The sequence below is a fragment of the Perca fluviatilis genome, chromosome 14 (genome assembly GCF_010015445.1).
Source record: "Perca fluviatilis chromosome 14, GENO_Pfluv_1.0, whole genome shotgun sequence".
Classification (NCBI taxonomy): Eukaryota; Metazoa; Chordata; class Actinopteri; order Perciformes; family Percidae; genus Perca; species Perca fluviatilis.
This window is the reverse complement of record NC_053125.1, coordinates 31,129,464-31,153,504: the sequence shown is the minus strand read 5'-3', so window position 1 is coordinate 31,153,504 and position 24,041 is coordinate 31,129,464. Positions and strand designations below refer to the sequence as shown.

At 42.2% G+C, this 24,041-nt stretch overlaps 1 protein-coding gene and 1 long non-coding RNA gene across 2 annotated transcripts in view; one reads left to right on the top strand and one right to left on the bottom strand.

The window, feature by feature from the left end:
* Positions 1–23,774, bottom strand: part of LOC120572828 (high affinity immunoglobulin gamma Fc receptor I-like) — a 49,954-nt gene extending 26,180 nt beyond the window's left edge. Inside the window, exons 1-2 of the mRNA XM_039822300.1 lie at positions 23,744–23,774; positions 14,092–14,127 (exon numbers count right to left, since the gene is read on the bottom strand). Coding sequence (XP_039678234.1) covers positions 14,092–14,127; positions 23,744–23,774 — 67 coding nt within the window. The remainder of the gene's footprint in view (positions 1–14,091; positions 14,128–23,743) is intronic.
* Positions 4,743–8,176, top strand: LOC120572966. Its single transcript, XR_005641535.1, has 3 exons — positions 4,743–4,920; positions 6,410–6,760; positions 6,857–8,176. It is a non-coding gene; the product is annotated as an uncharacterized LOC120572966 (long non-coding RNA).
* Positions 23,775–24,041: the final 267 nt, after the last annotated feature.

Here is a 24,041-nt window from a genome sequence, read left to right as displayed (position 1 = left end):
GTTTTCACCATGTGAATTGTGTCAGGGTACATGTTAGCGTGTTAACGTAGATGTTATCGTGAAACGTTATTGGAGTTTTATGGAAACAACACCGAAATGTTACCCTGGAAATCTCACAAGAGCACAATTTGAATTTGCTCAGCGAGTCACTCTGGCATTCAGTAATGATACTCATTAACTATGCCCTTCACATCTGTATCTGATATTGACAGGCCAGAGGTGAGCTAAACAGATGACGACAGCGCTGCGACGACAAAGTCATTAGCTCCGCTGGTAGCTAAGCGTATGGGGCTTAGTTGTGATTGATCGTAGTGTTATCCATGCATGCTTGTTGCCCCCTCTCGAGTTGGGCCACTTTCATTACTCATTGCCAGACCCTTAATCTTTCGGATTCCGAGGCTACTGAAATGTATGGATTGTATGGACATTGATTATTGGCACCCAGGACACGCGTCGAAGCAAGACTGCCCCCTCCTCAGCTAAAAGACAAAGTACATAACCCTCTAACTTCAACCTTGTTTAGCATCAGAACTGTTGAAATGACTTAATAACTAATAAAATGCTTCAGTGTCTTTAGCAACATGGTGAACCTCAATTTCTGGCAGACACCGCAGCAGGTGCAACAAACATGATTAATAATAACATTATTAACAATATTTCTACACCGCATGCGGCCCGCCGCACACCCACACACACACACACACACACACACACACACACACACACACACACACACACACACACACACACACACACACACACACACACACACACACACACACACATTCATTTCTGTACAGTACCATTTATCCCAGAGAGCGTGTAGTTGAACTCACCTGTCTGAACGTGAAGTGGAGGATCATCCATCAGCATGTTAACATTTAGCATGCTAGCCACAACCAGCATGCACCTGTTGGTGAAGTAACATGGCAGCAGGTGTGTTTGATTTGTGTCACCTAGCGTGCTGAGTGGGTGGGGCCTGAGCTAATTAACCCTCCTGTTATCCTTGATAACAGATGTTAGTACACTTGAGGATAACAGGAAGGTTAAGGTCGATGTTACCTTTTCACCGCTGGGTGTTACTCTCAATTTCACATACATATAAAATAAAATATCTAGTGCTAATAAATATATGATATAATATTTGATGATGTGCACATTGAGCCAATCATGTGCTAAGTAGTGATGGTCAAATGAAGCTTCGTGAACCAGTGTCTTTACTTTCTGAGCTCACTAGATGGCGCACTCTGTTCAAAGAAAAAGGTTAAATGAATGGCAATTCAATCGGTTTTCAAACCCTTTGTTGAACAGAGAGCGCCATCTAGTGAGCTCAGAAAGTAAAGACACTGGTTCGCGAAGCTTCATTTGACCATCACTAGTGCTAAGGCTTTGAGAAGAAAGCAGCAGATGTAATGCAGTCAGACAGCCAGCAGGAGGCAGCTTTCACTCTGTTCTCCAAAGGATCATTTCACTGAAAAGGCTCATTAACTCTGCTCAGAGCTCAAACCCTGACAGTTCACACTACATGCTCAAAAGTATTAAATAAGGCACAAAGTTCTTTAGCAGTGTAATCATTGGGATTGTCAATTGATCACCAATTGTTTAGTGTAACTTGTCTCACAGGAAGTGAGATGCCCTGAAGCAGGAACCTAAACTAGGAACGCCTGTTAAAGCAGGCCAACAGTCACTGTAAATAAGCATCAAATTGAGCAAACACAAAACGTAAAAAGTCTGTATAGCTGTAAGGAGGACTAGGAAGTTTTTTGAAAATAAAAGATCCTGCAAGTATGTCAGTAAAACCAAAGTCGGAGTAAAGGTTATTATTATACCCCAGGTGGAAATGTATGCGGTCTTACACATCTCCTTAAGCAAAAAGAAACACAACACTGAAATAAAATAAAGGAAAACATTCTGTCAATTTTTCTCCTCTTATTAGTTAAAAATAAGCTGTCATGATTCAGCAGGAGGACCCAAATGCAGGACTATATCAGGCAGAAGTTCAGACGAACATGCTTTTATTCTGACTTTACAACTAACAAACTTACACCTACAAACAAACAGGACTCTCACAGGACAAACAGAGAGACGAACCTTCAAGACCAGGAGTATAAAATAAACAGACCAATTAACAGGAAGACAGGCAACTGGACAAGACCATAATTGGGAACAGGTGAGAGCACAAACTAACAAGACAGGAATTGCAGACCATATAAGGGGATGGGCGGAGACAAAGACACATGACAGACAGGTAACCACAGAGCACATGTGAAACAGCAACAAGCACAAAACACAACACAATATACAAAATGGCCACCAGGATGACACAAAGGCAGTCAGTCACAGCAGGATCCTGACACAAGCAGCATCCTCATATGTAATGATTACATTTCCCAACATCAACTAGGAAGATTTTTAAAATGTGCATCAAGATGTGTAGATGTTTGAACAGCTAACACAGACAAGAGCCGTAGGAGGCTCGCGAGCCGAGCAATGAGTAACACTGCCATAGACTCTTCCATCTTAATCTACAGTCAACAGCTAAAACATTATCACTAACAACCTGCATGAAAGATATCTATGTATACACACAATAAACATGATTTAAGTTTGTTGAGTTTAACTATAAAGCCGGCAACGCTATCAAAACTATAAATGTGGTTAAAAAATATATATATTTTCCTACCTAAAACGTAGTGTGCCTTGTCTGTCACAGGGGGCTGATTCTTCACACGTGGAATACGGACTAAACAGAGCATATTTAGAGGGAATCCGGTGATTCAAAACTTGTTCTTGATTGGAGAAATTGGAGCGTGACACGTGATGCAACTGACCTGTGTTACAACTATCGCTGGTCTCCCTACGTTGCTGCTACTGCGTTGAAATATCACAAAGCAACATGTATTCTATGGTGTTCTACAAAGTCTGTTAAACGTCGTTTGCATGCAGTTTCTTGTTGGCTACTTCATGTAATGACTGCTGCAATGTTGTTAAAACGTGATCATTAACACTACAGCATATGTACTGTAAATGATCACGTTTAGTCATCATCAAATTCTGTGCATCGTTGTTAAAATGTTACAATTAAAGAGCTAACCTAGCCAATTTTCTTAAAAATATCTACAATATGCATTTCTCCACTGTTGATCTGTCCTGAAAATATCATTAATTATTACATAAAGAGGTTATAAAGAGAGCCATGCACCTTCATGACAGAGAAAACTCTTAAGTAATGAAGTCATGAAGGGGATGACTGGATGTTTTTACTATTATTACTAAAATACTGACTACTTTAATCAGAGGTCAGAATGGCGGTCTGTTACCAGCGGCAGGAAGCCCTGTAGCAGCTTAAATAATCGGCGTCACAGAGCTCTGTAGCCGATGTCACGTGACCAGCCGGTGGGCTAATAGTATTCGTATATCTTATATTTTAGTGTGCATAACTTTTTGTATGCTATCATGCACTTGACACTCTCTACTCTTTGTTGCCGGAGCCACATTTCCGCTCTGGGTCCCCTCGCGTCCGCGGTCAAAGAAATTCGACAGCAATTTCAGTGTAACTAATTTGTTATTTATAGGCCTCTTTTGTGTTAGGATGGGCATTACAGCGTGCATTGTCTTTTGCAGTGTCTCCCTGTCCCAACCCGACTACTCCTGTAACGGAACCGGGTTGAGTTTTGCTGCTGGTAGGTTAGGCAAATCTTTTCTCCTCTTGGATATTCTCCTGAGAGTGTTTAACTAATCGTCTGTTCTATTGTAGGCCCCGTGCAGCTGTACTATCGGCACTATAGGTGGAGTATTGGTGCTAAGCTCCCTGACGGGTATGTATGTATGCCGGTTGGCATCTCGTATATTTTGTTTAATCATAAACTGTTCTAGAATTTAAACACCAAACTTCAAAACATTGTAATACAAAAAAGATGTATGTTTTAATATATATAATCAGTTGGTGAAGTTTCATGAAGATATCTGTTAGATTAAATATTTTCCCTATTCACCTGGAGCGTTTCCCCTTAACATGGGTTGTAAGTCAGATAACTGTCGCATGGGTGCATTTCTTTTCCTCCATTGACTACGAATGGTGTCCATGTGTCCTTTATTGGGCCCTCACCTCTCTGACATATCCCCACTGCCCCACTGGCCAATATTCGGGTGAGTCTATATGACTAGTTGGGTTTTATATTCATTTACTTTCTGCTGAATACCTATCCAACTTGAATGCTCTCTGTAATGTGTAGTATCAAGCTACAAGCTGGAACATGTTGGTCCGACAATTATCTTCCTCTGCTTACTACAAGTGCTGCAGGAGTTTCACCTCTTAAAGATTTCATCAGCTATTGTTTCTGTGCATTTATGTTTTCTATATTGTTGTAAACATTTTCCCAAAAAGTTTTTTGTGGAATTTAAAAAGGCACAGAGACTTGTGGATTCCTAAAAGTATATGTATGTTTGTATCTAGATGGTTCGAAGACTTGAATGTCGATCATGTGATGTCATGGCCTGTTTTAGTTTTACTGCTTTCTGATTGTTTATCTGATGTTAGTGATAACTAACGCTACATTGTTATCCGATAGTAGTTTCCAGAGATATCAAATTATCAGAGAGAAGGCTGCATCTCCACTTTGTGCCATGCCTTAAAGCGCTTGATGTCCTCAAACAGAATGTTTGAGGATTCTGAGCCAATCAGAATCCGGCTGCAGTTACAGACTGTGTGTAGATCCACCCACTCACACAGACACCAAACCTCAGACCGCACGCGTTCCACTTACTCCAACAGTTATCATTCTGCACCGATCCTCAGACTGTACGGTGCGCCGAGAACGGAGAACAGTGGGAGAGAAATACGACAGCAGATCTACGACCTCTCAGCTCTCATGGCTATATTTATGCTCCTGTTGTTCCTTCTGTCTGCAGCAGCTTCTGGTGAATATCAGCTTTTATTGTGAAAATATTGTATACTTTATTAATACTTTATTTATCCCGCAAGGGGAAATTACAATGCTTTCACTCTGTTGTTATTACACACATTACACACAGGATTACACACACATGCTCAGTATCTATACATGCACTAACAAAGAGATGTCAGAGTGAGGGGGCTGCCCATGGAAAGGCGCCCTGAGCAGTTTGGGGTTGAAGTGGCACCTATCCAACTAACAGTCCACCACCATACTTTGGTCTGTATGGGGACTTGAACCAACAACTCACCGGTTCCCAACTCAACTCCCTACTGCCACCCAAGGTGGAAAGTAGACTTTATTTCTGACCTGTGTTAGAGAATTATGTCATCTTGTTCTAGAAAATGAGAATGTGTTTAAAACAGAATAAGTGATTTCTGGTATTAACAGTAAATGCCAGTTTCTTTTAATGATTAGACTGGATTTATAAAAGTGTGAATGTAGGAGCTGGTTTTCTTGGAATTTTTAAATATTAGGTTATGCATTTAGCATGTTTAAATGTTTGAAGACCACCTATCATTCGTTAAATCAGCTAACGTAAATTACAACAAAGAACACCCACGTAATGTTGAACTCTCTTTTTTACTTATTTACACTTTTAAATGTCTTGAGTTCCTTTAGCCACCTTAAGTCATCTGTACCCACTAGTTTACTTCACCCACGTCAATAAATGCGCTGTAATACCTTTTATGGAATTAGCATATGGCCATTAGATAAATGTATCACTTATTTAACCTATAATAACCTTAAACACCTTAGCTTAAAAACCACATGCCTACATAAGGTTGGCTTAACTTCAAGTTCACAGTAAACTCAATGGATGCACACTTCAAGCAAACACACACATAGACACCAGAAAATGTGGAGCTGCGCTTACAGCTAACCTCTCTAAATTATTTGGGATTGAGGTGGAGCTGCAATAGAAGTATTCAGTATAGCTAACTTTTCCTTATTCTTGCAGGCAAGGTAACAAAGAAGCTAAAACTATACTTATGTAAATACGGATTACTTATTAATATACACTTATTCTCTATTAACGCTTGCTTTTAAACTTTGCATGTTGATTGACTGATTGTTTTCATTTTGAATTGCACATACCACTGAAGAGTCACAAAATTGTGTTGTACAGCTGTGCAGCGACAGTAAAGGTATTCTGTTTTATAGTACAGATGTTTGCTGTACTAGTGTAATGGCGTGTTGCTGCCCTCTACAGTTTGTTACCAACATTGTCTTCCATTACTCAAATTTATCATAAAGCCCAACACAGCTTCTTCAACTTAGTCCAGTCATCCAAGTTCAGAATGGATCTTAGTAGTTACAGTGGGGTCACATTTTCTGACGGCTTCTACTTATCAGATATGGTGATAATAATAGCAGTGGGATGTGCACCTAGTAAGCACACTGTCAAAAGTTATTGCAGGATTTTCTAGTCATTGCTCATTACTGTTTTTCAGACCAAGAAGCAGTAACAGTGTACCCTGGAGATGATGTCATTCTGCCATGTCGGGCTGCTTATTACACCATCGGCGTTGTAGAGTGGAGCAGACCTGACCTGGAGGAGGAATACATCCTCTTATACAGAGATGGACACTTGGATCCAACCCACCAGCATCCAGACTTTAAGGACAGGGTGGACCTGGTGGACAGAGATCTGAAGGATGGAGACGTGTCTTTAATTCTGAAGAATGTGAGAGGCATGGACACTGGAATATATGAGTGTTGAGTTATGCCAGCTGTCTTAAGACATAAAAACAGACTCGCCCTTGTGTCTGAGCCAATCGGAACCATCCGTCTGCAGGTTACAGGTGAGGGAGTCTCTCTCAGTGTGTTTTATCTGAGAATAATGATGTAGGCTGCTCCACTAGCCACACATTTCCTGACCTGTGTTTTTTCATCTTCAGGTTTCGAGGATGGACACTCAATGAATGCTGTCCCTGAGGATAGAAACTCCTCTCCTGTAGGCCGATACCGTGGACTGGCAGCAGGTGTTCCAGTTGGACTGATTCTTGTAGCTGCTGCAGTGGTTGGTGTCCTGATATTTTAAAAGACATAATGACAAGGGCTCAGGACTGTGTCACTCACAGAGCTCTTTACACCTGGCAGTTGTCTCACGTGGCATATATTCAAGACTTCTCTTACTCTGGGTGTGGGGTCATGTTTACATCTGCTCCTAGTTTTTTCTCATCCAATTCCTCCCCTCCATGAATCTCACATACTTTTTTTCAAGTAAGGTTCTGTTACTTTAAATACATTTTACTTGAGTAAAAGTTCTGCAATAATGTCTCCCCTCTGAATCTCTACCTTACCATGGTGGGGGGGAGGGTTGTGTATCTGAGTCTGGGATCTGTATTATCTGGAGCTCTGAGATCCTCTAGGGTATCCATGATAAGATGTCCCCAGAGGAGGGTCAGAGAGAGAGAGATTCACTTCAAATTAACTTTACCTTTAGAGAACTAGAATATTTACTTGAGTAAAAGTTTCTTCAAAGAAAAACAAATGTTACTTAACTGAAAGTACTTTTACCTTATATACATTTTCCTTATATACACATAAACAGAAATATTTTGCTCCATTAAACAGATTAAATGTAACAATAATGTACTCAGTGCTGATATAGCACTGACCTTGTCACGGCAAACAGAAAATGTTTCTTCAGGTTAAAATATCAGCAGACCGAGCACCCACCAAATATCTTATAATCAGGTGTAGAGGTCTTTAACATGTTATCTGTGTGTTTGATCGAGTTAACTATACATTTCATATGGTGTTTATTTTGTATGTTTTTTTTCTACTCAGCCATTTAGAGGGATTATGGTCTCTGCTCAAAATATATTTCCAGCTTATGTTATAAAATCAAATAACCTTGAATTGTTTAAACTCAGCAGTTGAATACAGTGAATATTGTTTGTAATTGTAATTATAAAAGCATCTGATGCAGCTCAGAATATCTCAGGGGAACCTGGAGGACGAATCCATCAGAAAATAAGACGCTAAACTGCATTTCTATCTACAAGGAAGTGTTATAAGAAAATGTTAATAATACAAATGATTTGAGACTCAACTAGTTCAATTAAATAAGGTTGTTATTTAATACATGAACAGACACTTCATGAAACCTTTAATTACTAACTTACAGTATTTCAGTCATGTACAGAAAATATATACTGCAAATATAAAACAAGTGTCCTTTTTATAAAGAGAAAATAAATACTTTTTTGTTACATTTGGATTGGACGTTATGTTACTTTTATATATTCGTTGTTTTGCACTTTCTTTGAAAACATCTAAAGCAGCAAATATCCAACCTCACATTGACGTTTTAAATGTGTTGAGGAGGAGCAGAGACTGGGGGAAGGATGTGATCCTGAGAGACTAAGATCTGAATCTGATGAAGGGTCTCTGGTCTCAGCTGAAGAGACCTTTGTCCAACATGTCCATTATTTCAGAAACACACTCTAACATGTTTTTTCATGCTTCTTGCCAGCGTTATTACCCAACTGTGGCCAGGGCGACTGAGAGTCTGCGGAGGGTCAACAAGAGTTTTGTTACAAAGTGGACCCGACCTGTTGCAGTGATTGGCTACAGAAAGGAAGAAGTCTGTTCTTGGAGCCGTTCTGCCTTTGAACGCAGTCAGTATTAACGGCCAGAGGGTTTCGCTGTGACCGCGAGAAGCATAAGACACATCTTAACGGTTTGTTTAGCACTCCAAACTAATCTTTCAAAAATAATCTGGTAATGCTTTGCCGCCCTATGGCAGACTGGATTTAGAATGTGAAAAGGAATTCAGGTGCAGTTAATTTCATTTATTAGAAGTGAATCTATTGAACAAGTTTATACACGTACGGTTGATCTAGAAACACCACCCCTGAGCCTCAGGTAACTGCTGAAGGTGAGAAACACAACACACGGTTCAACTGACTCACCTGGACAGTGTCCAAGTCCTCTGTGTATTTGTGTTTTTAACCTCCAGTCTTATCATTTTTGTCTTCAAGGCCTTTGTTAAAAACAGAGAGAGAGCTCCCCGACTTCTTCTCCTCTGTAGCCAATCAATGCAACACGGCCAACAGGACTTTGTACGCGTTGTTACGAAATCTTGGAAGTGCACGGCTCAATGCTCGGACCCTCTGCACACAGTTGCCGTCTGCACAGCGCCGACCGCACTGAACAAAAGAAGCAACAGCCTGCACGAAACACGTCTTAACAGTTAGCATAGCTCTCCAAACTAGCCTGTAAAAAACATTCAGGTGATGCTTTGCCACACTACACATGATAGGCGGCAAAACCATTTTGCGCCGACCGTTCCATTGATTTCCTATAGGAGAGAGGATTTTCCTCTTTGCGCTGCGCTATTTCAACTTTGACCTAGTTGCCGCTGACCTTTCGAAAGCGCAACCAATGAGATAAAAGCATGTCGTTACCTCGCAGGAAATAGCTTCCTTGCAACCCTTGATGATGAATACCTGTGTCTGCTGTCTGCACAGAGAGCAAATCGCTTATCATGTGTAGGCAGCTTAAGGGGGACTTGATTTAGAATTTCAGGAGTATTCAGGTAGACTTATGTTTCATTTCTAAGTGTAAGTGTAAGTGTTGTGAGGGAACCCAGAAGATGCGTCTGTCACTCAAGATCTTCACCCTTAGATGCATGACCTACCAATAGCTACACTCTTTCATGAGTGGGGTCAAAAATGACCCCAATTAGAATGAATGCATTTTATGCTGTAAACCTAAGAAATTTCTTTCATTTTGGTTAAAGATGATGATTTTTATTCTATTTTGGTCAACAAAAGAATTATTTCATGTTTGACATTTGCTATTGTTAACATTTTATCAGAAAACACCTTTTGAGAAAGGTAAAAAATGTTACAAAGTACCCTTTTCTGTGAGCACTGCACAAAGGGTCACTGCATTTCCAACAACTATTGCTGGCTTTGCGGTCTTGGTTTCTTTTGCACATCTTACAACTCTTTCTCTTCTGTTTGCCCTGTCTGTTTCCCTTCTGTGGCTGGTTTGCACCTTTTGTCATCACCACACCTTTCCATTGCTGTAGTGATGTAGGTTGGTAGGCATGGGTTACCTTCCAGTCGACTTGTCATATGAGGCATCACAAGCTCATGTGAGAGCTCTATAAGAAAGCGTCGCTGGGCGTGATATCTGCATAGAGTTCAGGGTGCTGAGCCATGAAAAAGGAGTTGGCATTCAGGGTGGCAATATCAATCACGTACCACAGCAGCATGGGCCACCTCTGCGTTTGGTGTTTACAGGTGTAGGTGCCAACCATCTGGTCCACAATATCATCATTTCTGGTTTTTTTCCCGGGTGTTTTCATCCACAGTTTTGCTGTGGTGCATTGTGCTGAGGAGCAGAACAGCATTTTTCCTTTTTTCCAACACAGCTGACCATGGTCATGCTGCCATTGAACCCAAATTCAGTGCTGAAGAGCTCCCTGGACTTGGAAGCTTTCATCACATGAGGGATGTCTGGCTTGTTTTATTTTATAACAGCAGATATGTTATGAGGTATAAAAATTATGATAGTACTTACATGTATGTTGCTGTGTAAAAATAACTTTCAGGGTGGTGAGACTGCATTAGATGTGTGGATCAACAGTAAATGTATGCCTGACAGTCAGTTGATAAAAAATAAATAAATCAAAAGGCTCCTAGGGTTAACCTTTGAAATTCCATAGAAAATGCTTGGGGTTATTTATGACCCCATGTATGGAAAAGTGTGGTACGGATACAAAAAAATGCAAATACTTAAAAATGACAATTAGATACAAATCCAAATGGCCTCATGTCAAAGACAACCTCTTTGAGGAATACATGGAAGATTAAACGATCAAAATAAAAAAAAAAAACACATTTGACCCCACTTATGCATCTAAGGGTTAAACTTCCTATTTATGTTGAAATTGGATTTACATGATGTAAAGAGAGCTGGTATGGAGAGTTATTTCTCACAGGCGCAGAATGAGGTTATAGGTTCGATGATTGCAATCTATAATCTACACGTGAAATTTCAGTGACAATTCCGACCACAACTGCCACGCACAACTCTGATCTCACAATCCAACATGGATGGCCTAGTGTGTGAGATCAGCAGCAGTTGGACAGCCAGTAAAAGCCTCCTCCTTCCTCTTTATACACAACTACATCACAGTGTCAGCTACAAGGAAACAGGCTGTTTGATATGAGAGAAGTGAAGTCATGATCACATTGGAACAAAGCACAGAGAGAAAAGATGCTCATCATTTTATTTTTTTTGATCTGAAGAGATTGAAAACTTGGCATCTAAACAAACATGAACACGATTTACAGCAGAACCTGATCAACTATCTGCTACTTAAGTCCAGTTCAGACCAAAGATTTGCAATGAGACAAAACCTTTCAGTTCCGCCCTTTTTCTGATCTATGAGGACTCATTCAAAATGAAAACTTTTAAGCTTCTTTTCAAATCCGTTCAGAAGTGGTGTTCCGTGGTAACAGCAGTGATGACATCATAGTCATCTTCCAATCCCTCATCAGCCTGGGTGGGTGGGGTCATCACCATGGAGACAGACAGGTCATTTCCTACAGTCAGATTAGGTTAGAATGAAAATGTAGATAATTGATCATCAACACCAAAGTGGTGGTATGAGATTGATTGAATGATCGTAAGGTCACCTGTGTTACCAGTGGCCCTGTCTCGATATAGAGACACCATGATGAAAGTGGCGATGCAATACGGACAGAACACCACCAGGTGGCAGACCAGTCTGATCACAAGGTGGGGGCGGTCTGAGGATGTTGTGTCAGGGGGCGGCAGAGAGCTCGGAGGAAGGCTTGTGGTCTTTGGTTTCTCTGTAGAGAGAATCAGCTGTCAGGTGAATATCAGGATGAATGAACTCATGAAATCAAAGGTAACCTCCTCACCTGTGACAGAGACCCAGCTGGGTGGAGACTCTCCAACACTGCTGATGTGACACTTGTAGAGGCCTTCATCAGACCTGGAAACATGGTGGATGGTCATGTGACCTGCAGGCTCAGTCCTGATGAAGGAGCCATCTTTATAGAAACCAGCTGGGAGGTTGGAGGACGTCTTTGTTTTACAGGTCAGAGTGAGGTCTTCTCCCTCCATCACAGGGAGGACAGGACTCTGCAGGATCACTGGTCCACCTCAACACAGAGCAGCGCATTCTCCTTAAAGGTTTCATATGATGTTGTACGAAATGTATGCACACCAATTTTTATTAGCTCCTACTAAATTAGGCTACCACCGGCTGGTCACATAACAGGTACAAAGCACCATGAGTTGTCGGTCATATCAATGGCTGATACATTGGAGTTTAGCTGACAAAAAGTGAGGGTCATGCAGCAACAGTTAAGTTTAGACACCAAAAGGACAGGTTAAGATTTAAAAAAAAGATTGTGGTCTGTATTAAAACACTCCCGGGACATGAACACCTGCTCCCCGGCTCAATAGCCCTGTGATTTAGGATCTAAACATCCACCCTGACCGAACGCATATGTAAAAAGGGCACATGAGCGCGGATATAAGGTTGTGCAACGGGGGCCGACAACCGCCACCTAGGTTTTTGGGTGAGGCCTAGGACCTCTTAAAATTACATAGATTCCAATTTAAGAATAAAGATTAAAACAGGTCCTTTATACCGGGGAGAGCAGTTAAAACCATTGGGTTTAAAAACCGTGAGTAAAAAAAAAATAAAAATAAAACACAAGTACAACAGAACAGGAATGGGAGATTAAAATGTCCCCGGTCTCCTCTGGCAACCAGCTTCTTTGTCGTTTGGCTCCTCTCCTGGGCCATAGCCTGTAAAGAGAACTCTAGGCCAGTCAAATGTCCTTTAAAAGTGCCAACGCTTCATATAATACACACAACAAACACCGGTCTTAGAAAGAGACTTACGCGGAAGGGAGAAGTTTGACCTTCTTCCACTGTTGCCGCTTAGCGATCAGTGTTTAAGTTTTCAGGGGAATGTTATAAAAGCATGTTATATAAAAGATATAAACACTGCAAATAGTAAAAACACAGCAAATAGTAAAAACACAGCAAACCCAAGAAAAGCATGCTTAAATAAAATCAACTTCCGCCCCGTGACACATACAAATTACAACGTTTTGCTTTTCACAGCTATATGTTCAAATGCTTCATGAGAACAGCCTGCACAGAGACAAACTACAGCATGTCATCCATTCACACACAGCTTCATCAATACTGACTCCACTATCTGATCTTACCAGAGACAGTGATGGTGATGCTGTTACTGGTTGCTCCCTCTCTGAACTCACACCAGTACACTCCACTGTCCTCTGGAATAATTAAGTTGATGTTACAGGAAGAACCAGCAGGTCTTCCCCAGTCAGGTCCACACTGAGTCCTGGTTTCTCTGGTTGTGTTCCTCCTCAGAGTCCATCCAGCAGAGCTGTCGTCCTCCTCACAGCTCAGAGAGACAGATTGTCCTTCAAACATCTGAGAGCTGCTGGGACTCACAGTCAGAGAGACTGGAGGGGGAGGGTTTATTGAAAACTAGTTGATTATTACTGATACTGTGACAACCACTGCTCTGGACAAAGTGCGATGGGCCTGGCCCTGAGGCTTCACATTGATTCTCTAGGACACTTATGGAATCAGCTCATTTCTTTACACAATCAATAATTGATCTAAGCTGGGAAACCTTCCTTCATGTTTTGCTCCCAGGGACGCCCCCAATATCTTCACCTCATTGTGTGTGATGTTTTTCATCTTTATCTTTCGTTTTTCTATTTTTGCCCACAACAAGTATCTCTACATTAAAGCTACTCAGAGTTTCAAAGAGATGTGGTTAACTATATCTGGTATTCTGGGGAGTTTCTGCATGCGAAGTGTGAACAAGCCTGCAGATGTAGATGTAGGTGTGATGTATCACTGGTCACGTGCAGGTTTGATAAATACCAAACTTTTTGTTTGTACAAACACTTTTCACACGCACAACGACAAATTGTTTTACACATGCTTTGATAAATGAGGCCTCTGGCTTCTCAGTCATAAACTTTTCAAAAATAAACAAATCTGTACTTTGAATACACACAATAACCCTCTACACATTTTAAAAAGTACTCTGAACAGGACTTTGTATCTAGAGAAGAAGTGTACTGACCTTGGTTTGTTGGGCAGCTCAGCAGTGAGATCAGAACTGAAGAGATAAGACATTCAGGTTAGTTGGAGTTTGGTTCGGTTCAAAGTTTAAAAAATTATAATAACACTATGAAACATTTACACAACCTTTCAAAATTCTCATGATTTTAACAGTCTGGAAGCATTGTTTTAAGCCAAACATTGCTGAATAAACTAGACTATAGATTCATCAGTTTTCTTGCATTTCATTTAATATTTTTTTTTTTTTTTTTTTTTTTTTTAAAAAAAAAAAAAAAAAAAAAAAAAAAGAAGGGGAAACATGGTTTTAGATGTTCTGATATTTGAATATGTCTGCACTTTGTATTTATTATTCGCATCAAATAAGCCCTCCTCCTCCTTCCTATGTGACCCGCAGTGTGGTTGACCGGAAGCCCGCCGCCGAAAGTTGAATACTTCAGTTGCACATGCATGCATACTCTGCGCATTCATACATACGTCCACATCATATAACATAACGTGAGTATGAGGGATGTGTGAACATGTATGTGCAAGGAAATTTAAATCTTGGCCAAGGCAGCTTCTTATAATCTTGAAACAAACGAGCCATCTCTTTGTAGGTGCAGCTTCCTCCCAACTACCCAAGGTGTGGGGGTGAAGTGAACACAGTAACACCTTGCCTCTGTTTAACCACTGAAATATGGTCAGAAATGGACTAAAATAGACTGTGTAGCTGCATACCAAAAACCAACCAGCTTTATTGCCAAGTAGGTTTCCATGTGAAGGCATTTGCCCTGAAGTTTTGGTGCAGTCAAAATATGAATGTGCAATGTGCAAGGGTTAAAATGTCGGCCAAATACGCGGGGGCCTTAAAAAACAAGTGTGAGTGAGATGCACATTGTAAAAATGTCTTTGAATGAAGGCATCAAGTCAGTTGAGTCAGACAGCCAGCAGGTGGCAGCACAGCACTTCTTCTTTTTATACATGCTCAGTTCAGCTCACAGTTTACTCTGTTGGCTTGGTTTTTCATTTAGGCAGTCTTGAATAAAGTACTTGAAAGCAATGAGTAAAAGTACAAGTATCTTACCAGAAACTAACTTTAGTAGAAGTTAAAGTCACTGACTAGAATATTACTTGACTAAAAGTCTTAACGTTTCTGATTTTTACTGTACTTAAGTATCAAAAGTTTTCTTAAGTATTAGTAGTAAAAGTAAAAAACCTTTGATTAGGGCCAAAGTGTGTAACGTTATCTTCCTCACCATTGTCTGGCGGCCCCTTGTTCTTCTTCATTTTCAGCCTACTTTTTTTTTGGGGAACAAAACAAACAAGCATCACCTCAACAACTGGAATGGAGCTTTAACTTGCAATCTTGGAGCAATCATTTTGCCGAACCTGCTTGTGTTGTGCCGCCCTGTGCAGTTCGTCTGCAAAGAAACAAGATGAAGTAAGATGAGTTTAGTTCTAACAAGTTATTTAACTGAATACAAAACATGTAATTTCAACGTTTCTTCCAACCACAAGACACATATGTGAAACTAAAACACAAACATTCAGATACACCTACTTTTTATATACAATTCCTTCGGGTTCGGTTTATACAAAAAAGAGGGGGCTGTTTAAAAGATGGCCAGATAATATTCATTGAATTGAATGTCTTCATTTTCATTGCATTTAAGTACAATGAAATTGTAGAGACACTCTAGTAAGGTGCATCAACATTTTAAAACATATATAAAACTCATCTCATAACACATTCTTTGCAAACTCTCTCTCTCACACACACACACACCACACACACACACACACACACACCTCACACACACACACACACAACAAACACACACACACACACACACACACACACACACACACACACACACACACACACACAAACACATGCACAACATTCATAGCAAACGCTCATCTTTTCTGCAAGCACATCCCAACCATAACATAAAAAGACAACTTTGGCCCATTTTAGTGGATGATAAATATTCTAATGTGGATAAAGTGCAGAGTAAGTTTAGCTTAATTTAAGACTTTTACTGCTTTGGAAAAGAAGGTGTTACTAAATCTACTAGTCCTTGTTTTTTAATACGTAACGGCACGAAGGCGGCAAGATTTCAAACTGCTTACTTTACCTTGATGCATTGCTATTAAGATGGCGGATTTGCAACGTCAAATTTGTGTTTTTAATCTTTTGTGCTGCTGCGATTCCCTGTGTGTGTAACAAGCATAGTGTGTGGCGCTTTGCGACGGCCTAGGCACATTTTACTAATGCACTGTTAAAATAACAATGAAATGCTACGTTATTGACTTTAGAGAAGGTTTTTGTTGGTCAATGGTGGGATATCTTCCCCGGCTGCCTCAAGATAGCAATACCCCCAGAATGCACCTGAACACACCTCCCTGTAAGACCAGCACACACAGGCCTGAATTACACACACATGCTAAGTACCTATACATGCGTAATGGAGAGATGCCGCAGAGGAAGGGGAAGCCCATGGAAAGGTGCCCTGAGCAGTTGGGGTTGAACGGGCACCTCTCCAGCTACCAGTCCACCACCATACTTTGGTCCATATGGGGACTTCAACCAGCAACCCTCTGGTTCCCAACCAAACTCCCTACTGACTGAGCTACTGTTACCCCAGGTGGCAATGATTCATGTAGACTTTATATCTGATCTTTGTTACAGAATCATATCATCATGTTCTAGAAAATGGGAATGTGTTTAAAACAGATTTGGTATTAACAATAAATATCAGTTTCTTTTAATGATTAGACTGGATTTATGAAAATGTGAATGTAGGAACTGTTTTTCTTGGGAATAGTAAAATGTTAGGTTATGCATTTAGCATGTTTAACCCTTGTGTTGTCTTCCGTCAACTTTGAAAAAAACATGATGTTTGTTTTTGCTTTTTCCAACATTTTAAATTTTCTATTACACATTTTCAGCTCTTATTTCTATGTCCCATATTTTCTGATATAAAAAAAACATTGAAAACTGGTCTGTTATGGTTTCAGCATTTTGCTTTGTATTTTGTTCTGTTTCTGTGTGCAGCTCTCCTGACCCTGGGGTCGCTAGCAGCCTCTCTGGGCCCCGACTAGCTAGCAACCTCCCTGAGTCCCGGCTAGCTAGCAGCCTCCCAGAGCCCCACTTAGCTAGCAACCTCCCTAGTGTCCCCGGAGCAGCTCTCTAGTGCCCCCAAGCTATCTAGTGTCCGAACCCTCTAGTATCCCCGAGCTTTCTAGTGTGCTTTCCCAGAGTTCTGGCTGTTTAGCAGCCTCCTGTGTTCCCGAAGCTTTCTAGTGTTCCCGAGTTTTCTAGTGTTCCCCGAGTTTTCTAGTGTTTCTGAGTTTCCTAAGCGTCCCTGAGTTTCTTAGCAACCCAGAGTTTCCTAGCGGCTCCCGAAGTTTCCTAGTGTTCCCAGGTTGTCCTGTGTCCCTGCTCCCCGTCTGGTTAGCAGCCCTCTTTATCCCTGGCTGGCTAGCAGCCCTCCTGATACCTGGCTGACTAGAAGCCCTCCTGATCCCCGGCTGACTAGCTGCCCCCTGACTCCCGGCTGGTGTCCAGCCCCTGACTCCCACCTGGTGTCCAGCCCCCTGTCCGTCGCTGGTGTCCAGCCCCTGAACTGGCTATAACCATTCCCCTGAGATTTTGCCAGTCTCTGGCGCCCCTTGAGACTGCCCCTGAGACTTTGCCGTTCTCCGGCACCCCTGAGACCGCCCAGGGACTTTGCCGGTCTCCGGCGCCTATGAGACCATCCCGGGCTGTGCGGTCCCCTGGCGCCCCTGAGACCGCCCCTGAGACTTTGCCGGTCTCCGTTCCCCTGAAACCGCCCCTGAGACTGCCCCTGAGACTGCCCTGAGACCACCCCTCAGACTTTGCTGGTCCCCGGTGCCCCTGAGACGGGCCCCAGAGACTTTGCCTTTGACCTGCGCCCCAGAGACTTTGCCTGTGTCGGCGGGCAGACCGACCTTGCCCCTCATGCCCAGCCGGGCGGTCAGACCAACTCATGCCCCTCGTGTCCTGGCGGCACCCCTGGCGACCTCTGTTATGGTTGTCGAGTTGGGTGACTCCAGCCCTGCTGGACCGCCAGGCTCCCACCGGGAACGCTGACCCGTCGCCTTGGCCCCAGCCAGCTGACCCGTTGCCTGCTCAGCCCACGAAGCGGGCGCTGCCCTCGGACGTCCTGCCTTACCACCAGAAGGCTTCTGCTCCGTCGCCGGCCGGCAGAAGAGTTCTGCCTTCACTGCAGCCCCCTGTTGCCGAGGCCTCCTTTGTCCTGGAGCCTCCCTGTTCCCTGTCCCGGGGCCTCCCAGTCCCGTGTGGCCCCTATGTTTCCCCCAGGCCTCTCTCTTTCCCCAGTTCCCCAGTGACTCTCTGCCTCCTCTGGACTCTCTCACCCTCCTTGGGTTGTTTTAACCTCTAGTCTTAGCATGTTGGTCTTCAAGCGGCCTTTGTTAAAAACAGAGAGAGAGCTCCCCGACTTCTTCTGCTCTGCAGCCAATCAATTCAAACAGGACTTTGTACGCTGCGTAATTACAACATCTTGTAGGCGCACGGCTTGGTGCTTGGACCCTCTGCGCACAGTTGCCGTCTGCACAGCGGGAGCCGCGACTGACCGGCAAGAAGCACAGCCTGAATGAAACACGTCTTAACAGTTAGCTTAGCTCTCCAAACTAGCCTGTAAAAACATTCAGGCGATGCTTTGCCAACCATTACACATGATAGGCGGCGAAAACTGTTTTGCGCCAACCGTTCCATTGATTTCCTATAGGAGAGAGGATTTTCTGCTTTGTGCTCGCTATTTCAACTTTGACCTAGTTGACGCTTGACCTTCGCGCAACCAATTAAATAAAAGCATGTTGTTACCTTGCAGGAAATAGCTTCCTTGCAACCCTTGATGACGAATACCTGCGCTGGCGCTTTGCTGTTGCGGCGCAGAGAGCAAATCGCTTATCATGTGTAGGCTGCTTAAGGGGGACTTGATTCTAGAATTTCAAGAGCATTCAGGTAGACTTATGTTTCATTTCTGCAGAAGTAAATATTGTGAGGGAACCCAGAAGATGAGTCTGTCACTGAACAAGACTTTAAACTTCCTATTTAGTATGTCGAAAGTGGATTTACACAATGTAAAGAGAGCTGGTATGTAGTTATTTCAATGACGTGCAGAATGAAACATTGTGATAATTATTAAAATCATGAGTGTGCTGGGTTAAAATAAACTTATGTAATGTGATATGTGAGGAACAAGTATCTTTGGTTTTTATTAGCCACACTTGAGTAAAAGTCTTAAATGATCTGGTTCCTCCCATTACACTAGTGCAACATCTTGTGGCGGCTTGTAAAAAGGACACTTGTTTTATATTTGCAGTAGTCTATATACATGATGTTCCCCTTTTGGGATTGTTTAGGTGCCCTGGAAATTCAAAAATGACGATTGAATGTTCCTTCTAAAAACACAGAGGTTTGATGATTGCAATCTATTATCTACAGGTAAAATTTAGTGACAGGAAAATCGACTTCAACTGCGCAGGTACAACAACTCTGATCTCACAATCCAACATGGATGGCCTAGTGTGTCAGGGCCTTTAAACATCCTCCATTCTGCAGCTGAAATGAGATCAACAGCAGTTGGACAGCCAGTAAAAGCCTCCTCCTTCTCTTTATATACACGCGTCACGGCGCACCGGTCAGCTACAAGGAAACAGGCTGTTTGATATGAGAGAAGTGAAGTTATGATCACCTTGGAACAAAGCACGGAGAGAATAGATGCTCATCATTTTATTTTATTTGATCTGAAAAGATTGAAAACTTGGCATCTAAACAAACATGAATAACACAGAACCTGATCAACTATCTGCTACTTAAGTCCAGGTCAGACCAAAGATTTGCAATGAGACAAAACCTTTCAGTTCCCCTTTTTCGGATCTATGAGGACTCAAAACATTTTAGCTTCTTTTCAAATCAGTTCAGAAGTGGTGTACCGTGGTGACAGCAGTGATGACATCATCATCTTCCAATCCCTCATCAGCCTGGGTGGGCGGGGTCATCACCATGGAGACAGACAGGTCATTTCCTACAGTCAGATCAGGTTAGAAAGAATATTTAGATAATTGATCATCAACACCAAAGTGGTGGTATGAGATTGATTGATTGATTGATTGATTGATTGATTGATTGATTGATTGATTGTATTGGTCAGTGTTACCTGTGGTCCTGTCTCTATATAGAGACACCATGATGAAAGTGGAGATGAGGCACGTGGAACAGAACACCACCAGGTGGGAGCACTAGTCTGAACAGAAGGTGGAGGCGGTCTGAGGTTGTGTCAGGAGGCGGAGCTGTTGTTGTGTCAGGGGCGGAGCTGTTGTGTCGGGGGTGGAGCTGTTGTTGTGTCAGGAGGCAGAGCTGTTGTTGTGCTGGGGGCGGAGCTGTTGTGTCAGGGGTGGAGCTGTTGTTGTGTTGGGGGCTGAGCTGTTGTGTCAGGGGCGGCAGAGAGCTTGGGAGGAGGGCTTGTGGTCGTAGGTTTCTCTGTAGAGAGAATCAGCTGTCAGGTGAATATCTGGATGAATGAACTCCTGAAAACACAGGTAACCTCCTCACCTGTGACAGAGACCCAGCTGGGTGGAGACTCTCCAACACTGCTGATGTAACACTTGTAGAGGCCTTCAGCAGACCTGGAAACATGGTGGATGGTCATGTGACCTGCAGGCTCAGTCCTGATGAAGGAGCCATCTTTATAGAAACCAGCTGGGAGGTTGGAGGACGTCTTTGTTTTACAGGTCAGAGTGAGGTCTTCTCCCTCCATCACAGGGAGGACAGGACTCTGCAGGATAACTGGTCCACCTCAACACAGAGCAAAGCATTCTCATTAAAGCTTTCATAAGATGTTGTACGAAATGTATGCACACCAATTTATATGATATCCTACTAAATTAGGGGACCACCGGCTGGTCACATAACAACGAAAGACAGAGCACCATGAGATGTCTTTCTATCAATGGCGGATACATTTGAGTTTAGCTGACAAAAAGCGAAGGTCATGCAGCAACGAAGTTTAGACACCGAAAGGACAGGTTAAAATTATCAAAACACTCTTGGGACCTGAACACCTGCTCCCCGGCTTGATAGCCCTGTGTTTTAGGAGCTAAACATCCACCTTGACTCAATATATACTAATTGCAAAGCTTTACTCTTCGTAGTGATATGTTCAAATGCTTCATGAGAACAGCCTGCACAGAGACAAACTACAGCATGTCATCCATTCACACACAGCTTCATCAATACTGACTCCACAGTCTGATCTTACCAGGTACGAGTGATGTTGATGCTGTTACTGGTGTGCCCCTCTCTGGACTCACACCAGTAAACTCCACTGTACCATGGGACCATGTAGCTGATTTTACAGGAAGAGCCAACAGGTTTCCCCAGTCAACTCCACACTGAGTCCTGGTTTCTCTGGTTGTGTTCCTCCTCAGAGTCCATCCAGCAGAGCTGTCGTCCTCCTTACAGCTCAGAGAGACAGACTGTCCTTGAAACATCTGAGAGCTGCTGGGACTCACAGTCAGAGAGGCTGGAGGGGGGGGGTTTAGTGAAAACTAGTTGATTATTACTGATACTGTGACAATCACTGCTTTGGACAAAGCGTGACTGGCCTCTGATACTTCACATTGATTCTCTAGGACACTCATAGGCGCCGATTTCGGTGGGGACGGTGGGTGAGCGTCGCCAAACCACATTTCGTCATGAGTCATTTTGTACCACCGCTTTTTTAAAACCTCGATCACAATTTAGTTAAAAAAATAAAGTTCATAACACATATAATTCTTGAGCGACAGATGCCAACAAATCCACAAAAAGCTCTATCCCCACAGGACAGGAACAGACACAGTCGCCCTGCTGCTGACCTTATAGGACATATGAGAACCGTGGGGAGTCAACCCACAGCCGCTCTGCTGCCCTGCTGAAAATGTGAAGCAGAAACGCTTAATGTCAGAGCCATGTATATGGGCTCTTCCAGTCTCTCCACTGCTGGCTGTTCCAATTTAACGGGAGAGAGAGGAGCAAGAGGTGTTAGGATGGACCGGCCTCTGACGAGCTGTTACCACCACCATCTTCAGCCAGAGAGGACATTATTTCTTCAGCTTCTTCTTGCGAGAGGTGTGCTAACAGGGCTTGCAGCAAGTGAATTGGTTGTGCTATTAATGTCATCGCTACACAATTTTTAGTAAAAACAAAATTAATTAAACTGCCTTGTTTTCTTTTTGCCTTGGTTATATGATGCCTACTGAAGAATGGATTTCAAAGACTTTGCGTGCTAATTAATGTCCTCCAACGTTTATATTTTTCCTATGAATCTTTGAGTTAACATGTAATAAACATGAGTTTGCACGCCTTGATGCTCATGACACGAATAGCTTGTGGATTAGGTTTAAATCGCCATCATGCACGAATGAATATTTTTGCAATGTTACACTTAAAAATCCACGATGATCACATTACACAAAACTCAGATTGAACGTCAAAATGACACATTGTCAATATTTTTAGAGACCCCCCCCAAAATTTCACAAATCACGTTTTTAGGGCAGCCCGTTCTTAGCTAAGGGGGCCGCGCTCCCCTAGCTCCCCGTATAGTTCGCACCCTGCATTAAACCATGTTTTAGAATGCCTGTCTAATGGTTTTTGAAAACTTAAGGCTTCTTCTTCATAAAACGTATCGGACGACATCACATTTTTGAATACATTTCATTAATTTACATTAGTAAGCTACAGGACAGCGTCTTTCAAAACATGACCTGCGCAAAAGAAAAAAAAAAAAATGAATATGTCATTGTACCTAGCACTTCTGGAAATGCAATGCCAAATGCGTCTCTGTCCCCAGCACATTTCAAACCAAACCATGAGGACACTTAAGGAATCAGCTCATTTCTTTACACATGCAATAATTGATCTAAGCTGGGAAACCTTCCTTCATGTTTGCTTATCTTAATCTAATTGTGTGTGATGTTTTTCATCTTTATCTTTCGCATATTCTACTTTTGACCATAACATGTATCTCTACATTGAAGCTACTCAGAGTTTCAAAGGGATGTGGTTAACTATATCTGGTATTCTGGGGGATTTCAAAGTGTGAACAAGCCAGCGGATGTAGATGTATGTGTGATGTATCGTTGGTCACGTTCAGGTTTGATAAATACCAAACTTATTGTTTGTACAAACACACACACTGACATATTGTTTTACTCATCCTTTGATAAATGAGGCCTCTGGCTTCTCAGTCATAAACCTTTCAAAAATAAACAAATCTGTAATTTGAATACACACAATAACCCTCTACACATTTTAAAAGTACTCTGAACAGGACTTTGTATCTAGAGAAGAAGTGTACTGACCTTGGTCTGTTGGGCAGCTCAGCAGTGAGATCAGAACTGAAGAGATAAGACATTCAGGTTAGTTGGAGTTTGGTTCGGTTCAAAGTTTAAAAAATGAAAATAACCCTATGAAACATTTACACAACCTTTCAAAATTCTCATAATGTTAACGGTCCAGAAGCATTGTTTTAAGTCAAACATTGCTGTATAACCTAGAATTTAAATTCATCAGTTTTCTTGCATTTCATTTAATATGTTTTATTTTTTTATTATAAATGCACAGATAGTTTTCTTACAAATCAGCCGCAGCAGAGATGTTTCCTCCATCCTGACATTTGGCCAAATGATGTCTGCACTTTGTTCACTTTATAGTCGCATCAACTAAGCCCCCCTCCTTCTTCCTATGTGACCCGCAGTGTGGTTGATGAGAAGCCGCCTCGGCCAAAGTTGAATTCTTCAGTTGCACATTCATGCATACTCTCATGCATTCATACGACGCATACACATCATATAACATAACGTGAGTTATGAGGGATGTGTGCATAGAATGCAGTTAGAACTGAAGAACATGTATGTGCAAGTAAATTTAAATCA